Source organism: Amphiprion ocellaris, chromosome 21 (assembly GCF_022539595.1).
Source record: "Amphiprion ocellaris isolate individual 3 ecotype Okinawa chromosome 21, ASM2253959v1, whole genome shotgun sequence".
NCBI lineage: Eukaryota > Metazoa > Chordata > Actinopteri > Pomacentridae > Amphiprion > Amphiprion ocellaris.
The window spans coordinates 6,021,573-6,038,256 of record NC_072786.1 but is presented as its reverse complement, the minus strand read 5'-3'; the positions used below and the strand labels follow the sequence as shown (position 1 = coordinate 6,038,256).

General features: G+C 36.0%; 2 protein-coding genes across 3 annotated transcripts; one reads left to right on the top strand and one right to left on the bottom strand.

Annotated features, from left to right (window-relative positions):
• The first annotated feature begins 21 nt into the window (after positions 1 to 21).
• Positions 22 to 3,175, top strand: llph (LLP homolog, long-term synaptic facilitation factor). The gene is made up of 3 exons (XM_023293290.3): positions 22 to 162; positions 2,283 to 2,511; positions 2,645 to 3,175. The coding sequence occupies exons 2-3, from the start codon at positions 2,295 to 2,297 to the stop codon at positions 2,806 to 2,808; spliced, it is 381 nt and encodes a 126-aa protein (XP_023149058.1). The 5' UTR covers positions 22 to 162; positions 2,283 to 2,294; the 3' UTR covers positions 2,809 to 3,175.
• A 648-nt stretch (positions 3,176 to 3,823) lies between these two features.
• On the bottom strand, positions 3,824 to 15,872 carry hcls1 (hematopoietic cell-specific Lyn substrate 1). Of its 2 annotated transcripts, XM_023293285.3 has the most exons (16): positions 15,732 to 15,872; positions 14,998 to 15,081; positions 14,831 to 14,904; positions 12,193 to 12,316; positions 11,956 to 12,066; positions 11,040 to 11,094; positions 10,667 to 10,777; positions 9,947 to 10,057; positions 8,593 to 8,703; positions 8,461 to 8,516; positions 7,354 to 7,423; positions 7,057 to 7,205; positions 6,286 to 6,423; positions 4,768 to 4,915; positions 4,617 to 4,685; positions 3,824 to 4,347 (listed from the first exon to the last, which is right to left on the bottom strand). In XM_023293285.3, exons 2-16 carry the CDS (start codon positions 15,079 to 15,081, stop codon positions 4,214 to 4,216), a joined length of 1,545 nt encoding a protein of 514 aa, XP_023149053.2. In that variant the 5' UTR covers positions 15,732 to 15,872; the 3' UTR covers positions 3,824 to 4,213. The 2 variants fall into 2 exon arrangements, with proteins under 2 accessions (XP_023149053.2, XP_035814527.2); XM_035958634.2 differs by lacking the exons at positions 14,831 to 14,904; positions 14,998 to 15,081; positions 15,732 to 15,872 and adding an exon at positions 12,986 to 13,105.
• Between the last annotated feature and the right edge of the window lie 812 nt (positions 15,873 to 16,684).

The window sequence follows — 16,684 nt, the reverse complement described above, 5'->3', positions numbered from 1 at the left end:
TGGCCAATCAGACGTCACCTTCTTCAGAGCGTCCAAAGCAGCCAATCAGGTTGCAGCTTCTTCTAATCGCTTTTTTTCTCCACTCGTAAACACGTGTACGGAGCGGTGTGTGTTCCTGTCGCAACACAGAGAATTTAAACAGATAATACTCTTCAGTCTTATGTAAGTAAACGTGTCTTTTATATTGAGGATCAGGACTCACAGCTGTATTTATTTATGTTGCTAATATGCAGCATTTAGCATCTTTAAGGACTCTAAAACACGAGAAAATGTGTAGCTAGCAAGTTAGCAAACAGTTTACTTAGCTGTAGACCTGCTGTACAGGGTTTAACAACGTGTTAGTGACAATATCTAGCTATTATTTCCTGGTGTAAATGTGTTATAGACATGATTTTGAGTAATTTAAATACCGAACAGGCTTAATAAATCCGTAGAAAGATTTTTGGAGGCCCGTTTTGTTGAGCTGTAACAGTTGGTTGAATGTGATGTTTAGTACCATGTAACACTGCTGGTTAAGGCGTAACATTTCCTTGGGGATTCTTACCTAAAACTGACCCTGAAACATAAGCGACTGGGTTTAAATCTGTTACTAAATGTTTTTTCAGGAATCTGCTGATGAAAATGTGCCTTTTTCTGGTATTTTTATGACTTACAGAACAATTTAAAAAACCACCTGTCTACTGTTCTGGTTGGAAAAAGGTTAAAATTGGCCAACTGTGAACAAAGAATTTTAAACTGTTCAGATGGTGACGTTATTGACCATTGAGTTAATCCACAGCCTAGTCAGATTTGGCTTTAAAGGATAGCAAATCAGATAGTTTAACCAGTGACTTTAAAAATCTAACTTAAAATGCAGCAGAGAATGGGCTGTTACCAGGCTGGATGCTGTCATATCAGGGCTGTAAACATTCACTTGAACGTCCACAACTCTACAATTTGTCATCTAATGCCACATGATGGTCTGAATGACCATTTCAGACGTTGTGATCCTGTCTCCCAAAAATGTTCAGCAATTTCAACAGACCCTCCAGGTACAGCAGCTGTATGTGTCACAGATGTGTCCTTAGTTGTTTCAGGACGTTCATTCTGTTGTAAGGATGCTGCATGTTGGAACAACAAATACTTCTTTCCCTATGTTGAAAACAATGGATAGAATTAATGAAAATAATACATGTTGCGTTTATATTTTTGGTCCAGCAGGTTCCTCTTTTCTCCTTTTCTTTCATGTTTCTCCTTGGAGTATTAAGGAGAGTCCTCTTGGTTTTAGCACCTAATGTATCTCATCGGAACTTTACTTATTTGTAATAATTACAAAATATATTACAGTGAGGCACTATATGGGTGCTTTCTGTCTACAGAAAGTATTGAAAAAGAATTCACTTGGTGTTCTTAATGCAAAACCTACTTTGATCAACAACAGTCTCACAAACAAACAGACCAAACATTAACCCTCCTGTTGTCTTCACTTATGGGCACCCAAAAAATATTGTTTCTTTGTCTGAAAAAAATTCAAAAATTCAGCAAAAAATTCCACAAATTTCTGAAAATTTGCAAAACCTTCAGGAAGAAAATTCCAACAATTCCTTAAAAATTTCCCTTAAAAGTTTTATTTAAAAAAAATCCCTCAAATTTGGCAAGAAAATTCTTGTAAATATTTTCAAAAAATTCGTAAAAATCTTCCAAAAAAATTCCTAAAAATATCTAAAGTGATTACATATATATATATCAGTAAATCTTCTAATATGTTCTTAAGAAACATTTTTAACATTTCTTTTTTCCACCAAAAAATGTTCAGAGATTTCCCAAAAATGTTGAAAATGTGGACATCAGAAGTTTCACTGTGAAAATATATATTTTTTCACATATTTAAACTTTCAACCAGGTCAGTTTTGACCCGCAAGACAACACAAGGGTAAATGATCTGTATGAACAAAACAAAGCTAAACAAGGGAGTCATTCTATCCAATGTTAATATACAATGGATCAGATTCACAACAAAACTTCATGCTTTGTGTTCATAACCAATCTTCAGTCTGGTTTGTTTGTTCATCTCCAACCCTGTGCTCCACACATGCGTCTCCACATGTAAAATACATTCCATTTTACATTATTTTATTTTAGTTTGCATGTTTGGTGACACTGTGTCCCTGCCATTAGTCCTCATCTTTGTTGTTTTTGATGCTATGTGGTGAAACAAACAACCAAAAAATCCCCCAACATGGACAGATTCCTTAGAAACATTGAAATCAAATAGTTTCACTGGAATTTGTTTGTCCTTTCAGAACATCCTCAAAATGGCAAAAAGCCTCCGGAGTAAATGGAAGCGAAAAATGCGGGCAGAGAAGAGGAAGAAAAATGCGCCCAAGGAGTTGGCTCGACTGAAACAAGCTCTGAATCTGGATAAGAAAGGAGAAGCTGTCATGACCGACATGCAGGAGATCGCCACAGTGGTGCCGGCTGACAAGATAAAGAAGGAGGGAGATGTTGAAATGGCAGAACTCGAGGGAGACGGTAAGTGAGACAGTAAGCAGACAGTGGGCTTTTATAGTTTTTCATCAGCCTGAATCCTGTAGATTTTAGGTGAATACATAGTAATGTTTTATTTTTTTCTCAGTGAGCGAATCTCTGCTTTTCTGTGTTCTAGATGGGAAGATGGACCTGGACAGGAAGCGCAACAAGAAAACTCTTTTGGATGAAAACGGACAGTATCCCGCATGGATGGGCCAAAGGCAGGCCAAGAAACTGAAAGGCAAACGGATGGCACAGAAAAGCGGCAAAGGCAAGAAGAAGAAGGGCATCGCTTGGTAGAATGGAGGAAACCAGAAGACTGTTGCTTTTGCCTTACAGACTTTGGATGCAGAAACACAGCATCATCATTTCATGTGTTCTTATAAACATGAGAAGTGCTAACTTTCTGCTGTTAAATCTTTCTCTGCTCAGTGAATTCTAAGATTCTCGGCTGCATCACAGAGCCTGAAATTGTAGAAAAGTTCGCTGCAGAAAGTTGCTGTCATGGAACAGCTGCTCCGCTTTGATTTCAGAACAATTCCTAAGAACAGAAGATTTGTGTTGACTTCACAGTGCTTTAGTGTGTTTTAGAAATAGAGATGATACACGTGTATTCTCTGCTACATGTTCAAACTTTCTGTACTCTGATAAAACATAATTTCCTGTACTTTGGCGTATTTTATTTACCGTATTGTAGGTTTTAGTTTTATACCACTTAGGGCTGAATGACAATGTTTTCCTGCACAAATGAAGTGGTACATATCATACATATCACCGACAGAATCATGTAGAAAAATGCCAGAGTTTTGTTCTAATCATTCACTGTGTAGACGTAGATCAGGTAAAGAAGATTAACCCTCCTGTTGTCTTCATTTATGGGCACCAAAAAATATTGTTTCCTTGTCTGAAAAAAAATCCAAAAATTCAGCAAAAAAAATCCCCAAATTTCTGAAAATTTGTAAAACTTTCAGGAAGAAAATTCCAATAATTCCTTAAAAGTTTCCCTTTAAAGTTTTATTTCAAAAAAATCCCCCAAACTTGACAAGAAAATTCTTGTAAATATTTTCAAAAAATAAGCAAAAATCTTCAAAAAAATCCTAAAAATATCCAAAGTGATTACATATGTATCAGTAAAACTTCTAATATTTTCTTTCAGAACATTCACATAAAAATCAACCAAAATCCAGTAAACTTCACTGGATTTTGGTTGATTTTTTTTTTTGTGAATGTTCTTAAACATTTTTAACATTTCTTTTTTTCTACCAAAAAATGTTCAAAGATTTCCCAAAAATGTTGAAAAAGTGGACATCAGAAGTTTCACTGTGAAAATATATATTTTTTTCCACATTTTCAAACTTTAAAACGGGTCAATTTTGACCCGCAGGACGACATGAGGGTTAAAAAGCTTAACTCTATTGTTAATTGACACTGATAAGAAATGATCTCTTTAAAATAAATGGTGTACAAACAGAACTTTTCCTTTAAATATATTTTATTATCTCTAATCTGTTCATCGTAGCTAAAATTCTCATCATTAATACGAGTTTTTTCCTCTCACTACCTTTAGATACTTTATACATCAATCCTGACATCCTAAAATGACTGAAATCAGCTGATCAAAAAACTTGCTAAGATTCATCCTATAAATACAGAAATCAATTCATTTGTTCTGCTGAAACCTGAGTTTAAGTGGAGCTCGTGTTCGCTACATCAGCTCGACGTAAGCGGCCGGAAACAGACCGATGCATCCGTGACACTGTCCCTTCCACCAGCCCTCGTCAATCATCTCTATGTTGGTGATGACGTCGTCCGGATTGAAGGAGATCTCGTCATCCGCCTCTGTGTGAAAAACAGACCAAAGGACGTGTCCTCAGAAATGTAGAGACACGGTTACACTTTAAAACAAGAAGCACCTGGGTGGCATCGTGATGAAACAACACATGCTCACGGTGCTAGAAGTTTGTTAACAGAAGTCAGAAAAATCACCATTATTGTGCAGATTTATGCCACACAAACATGTAATCAGATCACCTATTAAATGTGGAGTACTTATGGGTGGACATTTGATGTTTGGTGCATGAAAATAAAGAGCTGAAGAAGTGTTGTACCTCCCTGGTAGTCATAAATGGCTCTAGCCTTCAGGCCACACGTCAGGTCTTCATAGTCGTTGTCCCCATCTGGAGAAGAAAACAGTGAGATTCGTGCATTTGAAATGTTAAAGGATTCCGTTTTAAGCGATTGTTTTGCTCAGAGACAGACCTGTCGGCACGGGAGGAGGCGGTTCGGCCAGTTCCTCGTAATCTCCGTCGTCCTCCTCCACTTCTGCTGACCTCACAGGAAGAGGCGGAGCGTCAAAATCATCTGAGCGTGGAGGCAACGCTGGGGGCTCGTCGTATTCTGGTTCCTCCTGGAAACACGACATGGGAAATAATTCCTGGAGAAATTTCAAGTGATTGCAGAAAGCTGCTGCGGTTGTTTGCTAGAGGTTGTTCAGTGCAGTAGATGTTCAGGAGGAACTCGGTGTCAAAGCTTTGGTTTCAACACATATACCTTGTTGTTGGAAGGTTTAGGCACTCAGAGACACATGAATTCAACAGAGGGAGTGACACAAAATCAAACCAAGCAAACATGATGTACTGAAAGACAGAAAGCGTATCAGTTTTTGTACCATTGTTGGTATTTAGTAGAAACTCAACTTTTAAAAGTGTTGTTCAAGCAGCACTTTCATCGGTGTCTGGAAATTAAGCCTGAGACACCATGATATTTAATGACAACTTCCCATTTTGTTTAAAGAATAAGTGTGTTTCCTTTAGAATAAAGCTGTGATTTTGGTATTGTTAAAAAGACCTGCAGTTGTTGAGCATGACGATATATCAATTAAGGCCGACATCACAAATACTAAAGCTCATTTGAGTTACATACTAATTTTGTAATAAAGAAAACTAATTTTAATGCCAATTATGTGCTTTTGGAGACAAATCTGTGCATTTCAGAGCAGGTTAGAATTCTTTTCTGGTCTCCATGACATGACACTAATAAAGTTTCCAAAAAGCTGCAAAACCCTCAATTTAGGAGCAAACTTGTCTGAAACTGAACATTCTAAGACAAATGAAAAGACATAAATAAAAAGATTATAGTCTTGGAAGTATCTTAACTCTTGAACAGAGTCTGTAGTTACACATAGATTTTAGTTTTTTAGGCAAAAGGATGGTTCCTCAGTGAACCTAAACAGTTATCCACAGCATTCTGCAGCACCATGCAGAACCCTCTGGTATGTTCCTAGTTGATCAAGGGACCAGTAGTGTATATCAGAGTAGTCAACTTTTAAAGTAGAGTAGGTTCAAGATAAGTTGAGTCTGTTCTCCAGTACGGCTCCAATCATTTTAAAACTCATAGAAACAGTGATATAAAATCAATCATTACTCGTGTCAGCACTAAAAGTCATAGCAAGCATTGCACTAGTATGCTTAACGCTTTAGTTTGTGTTTTTTTTACTAAGTGATTCCCTTCAGCAGTCACACTAATCAATGATTTCAAAACCAGAGATAAGTAGATTTCAGTGTCTCTCGTATTAATATTACAATAAAGTCACAGAGCACCTGGATGGAGACTAAAACAGGTTAATGATAACTGTGTACCACATAGTTATTCACTAAAAATATGTTCACATCTTAACATTTATGTCCTCCGTCAGAAGCTTAGAGTTGAAACAAAAAGTATTGAGAGGCTGTATAAATGAATAATGCTGTTAGTGAAGCTGATGTCTGATGTTCTCACCTCTGGCTCTGGTTCTGGTTCTGGAGTTTCTTGTATCTCTGGCATGTGTTGGTGGATTTCTGGTGGAGGCATGTCGTACTCTGGAGCCACATCTGGAACAGGTGGAGGCCGATTCTCCTCCTCTCTGCTGATCTGCTCCTAAAGGAAACAACCAGCATCACTTCTATGTGCTGAAAAATAACTTCCACCTGTTTACATGTTTATTTAACCCTCCTGTTGTCCTCATTTATGGCCACCAAAAAATATTGTTTCCTTGTCTGAAAAAAATCCAAAAATTCAGCAAAAAAATTCCATAAATTTCTGAAAATTTGAAAAATCTTCAGAAAAATTCCAATAATTCCATAAAAGTTTCCCTTAAATGTTTGATTTTTTTTTTTTTTTAAATCCCCCAAATTTGGCAAGAAAATTATTGTAAATAGTTTCAAAAAATAAGTAAAAATCTTCCAAAAAATCCTAAAAATATCTAAAGTGATTCCATATATATCAGTAAAACTTCTAATATTTTCTTTAAGAACATTCACAAAAAATCTACCAAAATCCAGCAAAATTCACTGGATTTTGGTTGATTTTTTTTGTGAATGTTCTTAAGAAACATTTTTAACATGTCTTTTTTGTCACCAAAAAATGTTCAAAGATTTCCCCAAAATGTTGAAAATGTGGACATCAGAAGTTTCACTGTGAAAATATTTTTTTTCCCACATTTTCAAACTTTAAAACGGGTCAATTTTGACCCGCAGGACGACACGAGGGTTAAACGCGACGGTTTGTTACCTGCTGTCTGCGTCTGGCCTCCTCTCTCTCTCTGCTCTCTCTGGCTTGTCTTCTCGCTCTTTCTTCTTCTGCCTTCTTCCTGTTCTCCTCATCCGAAGCCTTGGCCATGTTCTCAAAACGGGCCTTCAGTTTCCCTGCTCCTGCACTGGCTGCACAACACAAAGAGAAAGAAATACGAATCCGATGCATCAGCAGTGACCTCTGTTGTGTTTCTGCTTGCTCCAACATGGAAACAGTTGAACAGCTATGGATTCACTTATCCTTTTATAAAAAGATGAGGTACATAAATGAACTTACAGGCCTCTATTGGCTGCGTCTTTTCATAAGCAGAGCTGGGAGAGTCAATGTCTGAGAATCCTGCTGCACTCTGGAATAATAGTACAAGATGTATTTTTGTTTTTCTGAAAGGCCACACAAAATGAACTCTTTCACAGAAAATATTACTCAGTTATTTGATTAATTGAATGGCAGAAAATGCATCTAAATTTAAAACTAAAAGCTGGCACAATGGGAATCTTGTGTCTGGTTGCCAGAGTAGGATGATGTATGGACCACGATTCTGGTTATCGTATACTTTGCCTGCAAACACTAGGAAATAAAAGGTGCTGGATGCATAAAAAAGACCTAAAAGAAAGACAATTAAAATATCTGCACACCTCCCCCGACCTTTTCATTGTTAAAAAAAAAAAAGACTAAAACAAAAAGCACTAATGCCAATATCTTATTTTTACTTAATTACCATTATTCCACTACAGTAGGATGGAAAGTTTCTGGGTCAATATATAATTGCAGGACTCTTTTAATCATAGTTGACATTTTTGCTGTTTTCAGGCCTAAAATCAACATGGCTGCCGATAACCAAACACCACAGAAAGGCTTGGAGTCTGGCCAGTCTTTTCTTCAGGAGGAAATGACATCATATGGAGCAGGTCATGTGATCTGGAATTAACACACTTCCTTGAGAGGTGTTTTTGTAATGGGGAACTTAGTGGAAAGTGATTTATCAGACACAGATACAATTTGTTATTTTCCATCTAAAATTTGATATACTGCCAAAAAAGAAATATCTGTCATGATTATCTCAACTTGAATAATCTCATTTTATTATTGTTTAGCTAATTAGAGGGTGGTTGTTATTAAATTTGGACGGTTATTTAGTTGACATTTTAGTGATATCCAGTCATTTTTTATTAATAAGTGATTGTTTCCATAATAAATAATTGTGGAATTTGTAAAGGCATGATTATAGTGAACATATAAACATTATTTTTTAAAATTTTTAATAATAATAATGTATGCAAGATATATCCCATAGACTTCAAAAGTCCCTCAATTATAGACTGACCCTTCTATCATTTCAGTGCAGATTAAACAATTAATCAAAGTTTCTTCCTTGACACTGACCTTGTCCATACGGTCTGCCTGGACTCCATAACGACCACCGAAGCCTGCAGAATAATCTAAACAGGTACATTTGATCAGTCTGATGAAGTCCTTTGATATTTAAAATTACACATATATGACTTTTCTCTTTACCTTTTTGCGACTGATGTTTCTCCGTCTCACTTTTATAATCGTAGCCCAGAGCAGCTTTATCTACCTTCTCCTTCTCAACGCCAAACTTTCCTCCAAAACCCTTTGAGTAATCTGAATGTGAAATATGTAAGAGAACCGAGAATAAAGCGAGAAGATGTCAGGAAAAAAGAAGTGTCACAGCTGGATCATTCAAACCATCACATTTTTAGAACAATTTCTGCTCAAACGTTGGAAGAGGAGGAAATATGGAAACATGTAAAGATATCTGAAGTTACATTTGAACAACAAAATCTCAGGAGCCATTAAAAAAACATCAGAAATGTTCACTGTTTTTGTGGTAAAACTTGTCATAGCTGCTCAATCAGTTATGAAAGTTCAATGAAAATTACTTTTTTCATTTTTGTAAACAAGTGAAACATAAACAAACAACAATAGTCCTCATGAAAAGTCTCATCTTTTGCTCACATTAACAAAATAATTGATAATTCAGACATTAACTGGTGATATTTCGTAAACCATATGTAGCTGTATGTGACAATAATACAAAACCAAACATCGAGAATACTTTTAATTATGAAATCCTTGGTAATAAAAGTGAATGAAAAGTCATTTTTACATTGAATTTTCAAAACAGATTGAGCAGGCATGGCAAGTTGTACACAAAACAAAAATATTAGATAATCTGATCAAAGTAGAACAGAATAGAACAGAATAGAATAGAACAGAACAGAACAGAACAGAACAGAACAGAACAGAACAGAACAGAACAGAACAGAACAGAACAGAATAGAATAGAATGTGCTTTATTATCATTATACAGTATACAACGAGATTGGAGAGCTTCTCCTTTTCAGTGCAAACATAGCAGAAGGTGCAAGATAAAAGTCTTAAAAAATCTTTAAGGTAGTGCAAATAGTCACATTTTACAAATATACAATATAAATGTCACAAACGATAAATATCTTAAAAAATTTATGAGAATTGTGAACAAAAATAACGTATTGCACTATAAAAACGTGTGTTGCACACTTTGGTATGATTGTCTTGCACGGGGTGAGTGGATATGAGGTATTATATATGAAGTATTGTCTTCAAGTACCATATTGCAGATTCTGAATCAATGACATGATGTGAAGTAAGTGAAATTTTCAGACTTTCATCTTTAATAACTCCAGAGATATTGTCGTTCAAACAGAGCCTCGAGTTTCAATGTGCGAAAAACATTCTAAAAGCTAAAATTTCATCGATAGAATTTTAAATATCTATAGTTTACGATAAAAAACAGTTCAGAGATGTTTGACCTTAAGGCCCCTGATGATCTAAGGTGGACTAACCCACTTCATCCTTCACTAACCTCTCTGTGACTGATGCTTCTCTGTTTCTCCTTTATAATCGTAGCCCAGAGCTGCTTTGTCCACCTTCTCCGTCTCCACTCCATACTTCCCTCCAAACCCCTTTGCGTAGTCTGATGAAAATGCAAAAGCAGAATTAATAAAAAAAAAAAAAAAAAACTAGCAATTTAACCCTCCTGTTGGCCTCATTTACGGGCATCAAAAAATATTGTTTCCTTGTCTGAAAAAATCCAAAAAAATCAGCAAAAAAAATTCCCCAAATGTCTGAAAATTTGCAAAACCTTCAGGAAGAAAATTCCATTAATTCCTTAAAAGTTTCCCCTAAGTTTTATTTTTAAAAAATCCCCCAAATTTGGCAAGAAAATTCTTGTAAATATTTTCAAAAAATGAGTAAAAATCTTCAAAAAAATCCAAAAAATATCTAAAGTGATTACATATATATCAGTACAACTTCTAATATTTTCTTTAAGAACATTCACATAAAAATCAACCAAAATACAGCAAAATTCAATTTTGGTTGATTTTTTTGTGAATATTCTTAAGAAACATATTTAACTTTTTTTTTCTACCAAAAAATGTTCACAGATTTCCCAAAAATGTTGAAAATGTGGACATCAGAAGTTTCACGGTAAAAATACACATTTTTTCCCACATTTTCAAACTTTAAAACAGGTCAATTTTGACTCACAGGACGACACAAGGATTAAAGAACTTGAACTCACCTTTTTGGGACTGATGCTTCTCTGTCTCGCCTTTATAATCGTAGCCCAGAGCTGCTTTGTCCACTTTCTCCTTCTCGACGCCGTACTTCCCTCCAAATCCCTTTGAGTAGTCTAAAAATGTAAAGAAAGTCTTGAATGAGATCTTCTGCTAAGTAGCAACTACTTCTTTTTTTTTTTTTTTTACTTTTTAGCTTTATTGGACAGGATAGCAGAGAGGAGTGTGGGAGAAACACTTGCAGCAAATAGCCATGGGCCGGATTCGAACCCACGGCCACTGTGTTGGGGTTTATGTGTCGTCCACTCAACCAGATGACCTACCTGCCAAGTAGCAACTTCTAAAAGCAGAAAATTGTAAATGAGATGAAGAACCTACCTTTCTGGGATCCATGTTGCTCCACTTCCCCTTTGTATTCAAAGCCCATAGCAGACTGTACAGAGAACAGAGACTGTATTCAGTAATAATGATAGATAATACGAAACATTATCCGATGATGACACCTTTAAAAGTGACTTTAAAGTTTAAATTCTTTAAAGTAATTTACAGAAGCTGCACATATTAAGAAAAAGGCTGCCTGTCTATACTTTAGTGTTTTCACTCTACATTTAACCCTCGTTGTCGTCCTGCGGGTCAAATTTGACACGTTTTTAAGTTTGAAAATGTGGAGAAACTTCTGATGTCCACATTTTCAACATTTTTGGGAAATCTTTCAGCATTTTTTTTGTGGAAAAAAAAAAGAAATGTTAAAAATGATTCTTAAGAACATTCACAAAAAAATCAAACAAAATCCAGCAATTTTTTTGTGAACGTTCTTCAAGAAAATATTAGAAGTTTTACTGATATATATGGAATCACTTTAAATATTTTCAGGATTTTTTTGGAAGATTTTTACTCAATTTTAAAAAATATTTACAAGAATTTTCTTGCCAAATTTCGGGGATTTTTTAAAAAAAATAAAACTTTTAAGGGAAACTTAAGGAATTATTGGAATTCTCTTCCTGAAGGTTTTGCAAATTTTCAGGAATTTGGGGAATTTTTTGGTTGAATTTTTGCATTTTTTACAGACAAGGAAACAATATTTTTTGGTGCCCATAAATGAAGACAGCAGGAGGGTTAATTAGGGTTAGTGCTTGAAGACATAAAGCGAAAGTATGAAGGTGGTCAACAATCACAGCGTTATAAGCTAGTAATATTTGTAATCAGATAGAAAACATGTCTAAAAAGATGCTAAAATGGGTGCTCTCTTTGATGCACCCATTTATTCTTGTCAAATCTTTGCGTGTCTCCTCACCTTATCAACTCGGTCTTTCTGAACACCGTACTTCCCTCCGAATCCTTTTGTTGCATCTTTCTGGGAGGAGTGCTGCTCAACCTGAGCCACGTAGTCGTGACCAAGAGCAACCTGGACAGCAGATACATCCATGAACGAGCAGCACGAGGACAAAATACAGAAAGGTGACAATCTGGCAGCATGTAAGACAAAGATTCCACTATGTTTTTTTAACTACTAAAAGAGCCGTCTGTTAACCTTGTCCATCCGGTCCTTCTCCACTCCGAACTTCCCTCCATATCCGTACGACGCTTTGGGAACGTGCTCCTTCTGCTTCACCTGCTCATGTTCCACAGCCACTTTGTTTCTGAGCTCTGCAACGCTGCGGAGATCAAACGGTGAAAAGGCTGCGCTCAATTTGTACAACTCACAATAACATATCCTGTTAGAGATGTGGGCCTTTCATTAGGAATGCCTCATTAAGTCATATTTAAGCTATAAAAGGAGTCAAAAACAAACTTTAAAATGTTGAATTAAAGAAAGTAGCAACAGCAACACAACTTTCAAGGCAAGGACTAACATGAAAAATGAAAATAAAGACACAAAACTAAATAAAAGCGATAATCAACACTGAAAGGCAGCAGAAAATACCAACTGATTCATGTTTTTGGTTTTGGTATTTAAAAATGCCATTAACAAACAGGTTAAAAATCAGACTATGAAATTATTTCAAGTACATGTCAAAGTGAAAACAGATTTCTACAAGATAAAGTCATTTAATAAAACATCTCAAATTTAAAATAAGTGCTTTCTTTTTTGTAATGTTGAAAAGTAATAGAAACCAACACTTTTTATTGGAACTGTATTCAAAATTAAATTCTATGAAACTGAGTAAAGCAGCAAATTGTCACATTGAGAAACTTAAGCAAAGAAATGTTCTATATTTTACCCTCGAAACTTCAGTTACTTGCCAACATTGTCATCTCATAAAATAACAGCACCGTTCTGTCCTTCTTTTTCAGGGTATAATGTAGCATAGCAGGTACACTACCAGTCAAAAGTTTGGACTCATCTTCTCATTTGATGGTTTTTCTTTATTTTCATGACTATTTACATTGTTACGACTGCGGTCGTTATTGTAGTTTCCTGTGCTGCGTGTGTCCTTTTTATGTCCCTATCATGTATGCAAATAGGGCTGCGCCGCACCACGGCCACGGTTGGTCGCCAGGATGACGGCTCAGCACTGGATTGGTTGGCTGTACCAGGAAGACCGCGATATAAAGGCGGAACCGTGACGTCGTCTCCGGGTCAGAGGGTCCGAGGGCGTGGCTACATCCTACCCTGCTTCCAAGCTACACTCAGCACACTTGGGTTCCAGTGATCAGCTGTGATTTAGGGATTTAATATTGAGTGATCGCAGTGAGCAGCCACCTTTTGTTTAACCGTTTTTTTCTCATGTTTGTTAGGATAGGGAGGTTAGACTTTGTTGTTCTTTTTACCTTTTTGTTTTTGGCAGATCAGTTTTGGGTTAATAGCTTAGTGGCGTTTTGTTTGTTGTTTTGGTTTTGCTCACTGTCGCTTTCAGTTACCAGTCCCCCATTGTTTCAGTTCTTAAAATTTGTTGAGAAATAAATACTTAAATTTTATGCGAAAACGTTTGTTGGAAATGCTTGGGACCAGGGGAAGGATGCCTCTTCGTGTTACGCACAGTGACCCCTAGGCTGGGCGTAACACATAGCAGGTACACTACCAGTCAAAAGTTTGGACACATCTTCACATTTAATGGTTTTTCTTTATTTTCATGACTATTTACATTGTAGATTCTCACTGCAGGCATCACAACTATGAATGAACACATATGGAATTACGTAGGAAACAAAAAAATTAGTAAAAATATGTTTTATATTTTACATTTTCTGGATGAGCTTCATGAGGTCGTCACCTGAAATGGTTTTCACTTCACAGGTGTGCCATGTCAAGGTTCATTTATGGAATTTCTTGCCTTCTTAATGGGGTTGGGACCCTCAGATGTGTTGTGCAGAAATCAAGGTGTGTCCAAACATTTGACTGGTAGCACACAGGACTTTTTCAATTTGCACATACCTATTTTTGTGTGTTTTATTTCAGCATGTGTACATGGATGGTACACCATTTGTCCAAACTAAATCTTTGTGTTTGCTTTAATATATATTTATTTTAGAATATTCTGTACGCTGAGAATCTTTGGTGCAAAACTTAGCTGAATAACTGATTCAGGACTATTTTAAAAACGTCATCTTTGTTAGTTGTTTGACATTTTAATTCAAAACACCTGTAAACCTGAATGCACAGTGTCACTTCTAATGGTTCTAATGATTCTTATTTTAATGATTTGCTTATTTTAAGACACCTAAGCTTGACAATCCTGGTAAAATATGGCTTAAAATAAGTTTTCCCAGCTAATTTTAATATTTCAATATTCTAAATATCATATCTCATTTCAAGAAATCTTACCAAGCAATTTTTCACTTGTTCTATTGGCAAATTGTTTCACTTATTTCAAAGTAAAAGTTCCTTGAAATAAGTGTTTTTTTTGTTTTGAGAGGGGCATTTTTTCCAGTGTAAACATTTTATAATTCATACACCCTTTATAAAGAATGACTTATTAAAAAATAGCATCAAAATCTCAGATTAATCCCTAGTCGTATTCTTGCTGACTTTCTGCTGTGACTAGTGGTTTAAATCTCTCTGTCTAAGTGTCATCATTGTGTATTTTCCATATTAGGAGCGACTTGCAGTCTGACAGCCTCCTCTGTTCTCACTTCCTCTTCCCGTTGCCACACTTCGCCCACTGTGACCTGCATTTCCCTGCAGCCTCTAAACACCCTGAAGTTCCTCTCTTCATCTTTCTGTTCACCTGATGTGTTCTTTACGTCCCGAGCCCTCGATGGTTTTGGCCCCCCACCTCTGCTCCTGCTCTGACACGTCATTCTGAAGAACAAAAACCAGACAATCAGTTAATTAAACAACACCTCCCCTGCCCTTTTCTTGGCATTAATGCACAATCCAGGAAGTATACGGTACCTCAAAGTCAGGGTCTGTCTCCCAGTCGTCCCCCTCTGCAGCCACCTTCATGCTCACATTGTGGCCCACGACTGACTTCCACATCTGGGGAAATAAGAACACAGTGAGCAGCTAGAATCAAGACAATCATCAGTCAGTGTGCATTAAAGTGCTGCTATTAAAGTGCATTTGATGACTGAAATAAACTTGTGCACACCCACAAGCTCTGACCATTGTGTGCTGAAGTCTCAAAAAGGAAGTTATTTTTAACATGAAGCTTCATTTCCTCATAGAGAAACACTTCAGGGCCTGTAAAATATGACACTGAAACACCTAAAAAGCATCATTATTGAAGGGAATTAAGCACTAATCACCTTCTAATTGTCTTCAATTAACTAAAATGTTTTTTTCTTGAAGGGAAAATAGAACCTTTAGACAGTTGTTTTATCTTCTCTCATTTAAGCAGATTTCTGTAGTCATTAGTGCTGTAAGTTTGCTACTACAACAGCAGCAGTATTGTAAATACTCCACATGAAGCACAAGTTAGAACTGCTTCAAAACGTTAAATCTCTCACTTTTTAAGTCATCCACATGTAAAATTATGGAGTGACATTTGCAGTAACGGTTCCCTGCTGAGCACCATTTAAAACTGCGTCTGACTGGATCTACTTCCTTAATTAAACAGAAGCAATACTGAAGTAAAAAACACACGCAGTTCTATTAAAAGTTAGTTTGGAAGTAAAAATCAACTTTACCTTTCAGTAGTTGTGCAGTAAATCCGTGTAAATGTGGATTTCACCACAACAAAGTTCTGATGAAGGTGTGAACAAGTTGAGACAGTTTGATGGACGACGAGTGAACGCGCATCCCGCACACGTGAACGCGCGTCAATGTAAATAAAAGCGCAATCGATGATTTCAGCAGCAACTCCGCTAGTGGTCCGATGTTTTTTTATGTAGCATTACATATATTTAGATGCATTTTATTTTTCAACGTAATCTCGAAATGTTGCATTCAAGCACCCTGGGAAAATCCAACGCTGACGACCAGACAAAATGGTGATAAATGTTTAGGACACAGAACAATGTTCCAGATGTGTAAACCGTATATTTATTATTTTCTATCATTTATATATATGTGTGTGTGTGTGTATATATATATATATATATATATATATATATATATATATATATATATATATATATATATATATATATATATATATATATATATACATATATATACACACACAAATAAACCCAAATACAAAACAATATAAAATTAAACCAAAATAATTATATATAGTTTTTTGCTTATTTTTTCTAATAAGCAAAAAAGAAAAAAAAAACTGCCCAACTAGTTAATTACAGTGATCATTATGAATTACTTTTAATGATGTTTATGAGCACAACCAGGATGCACAAAAGGCTGTGATTTAGCCCGTTGTGTTGTGGTTACAACACTTGGGGGCAGACTCACACAGCTGAAACACAACTGGGACCTTTTATAAGCAGTGAGGCTGAGAGGCTGCAACATTTAAACAATTAAATCAGCCTCATAAATGCAGTTTTTTGTACATTTTGATCTGTTTTGCAGGTGGTTTTCTGCAAATAACATGGTTCAAACATGTCAATTTAAGATACATATGAGACTTTATACTATCAAGGCACATTTCTAAATCTAAAATTCAAACATCCTGCATGAATGT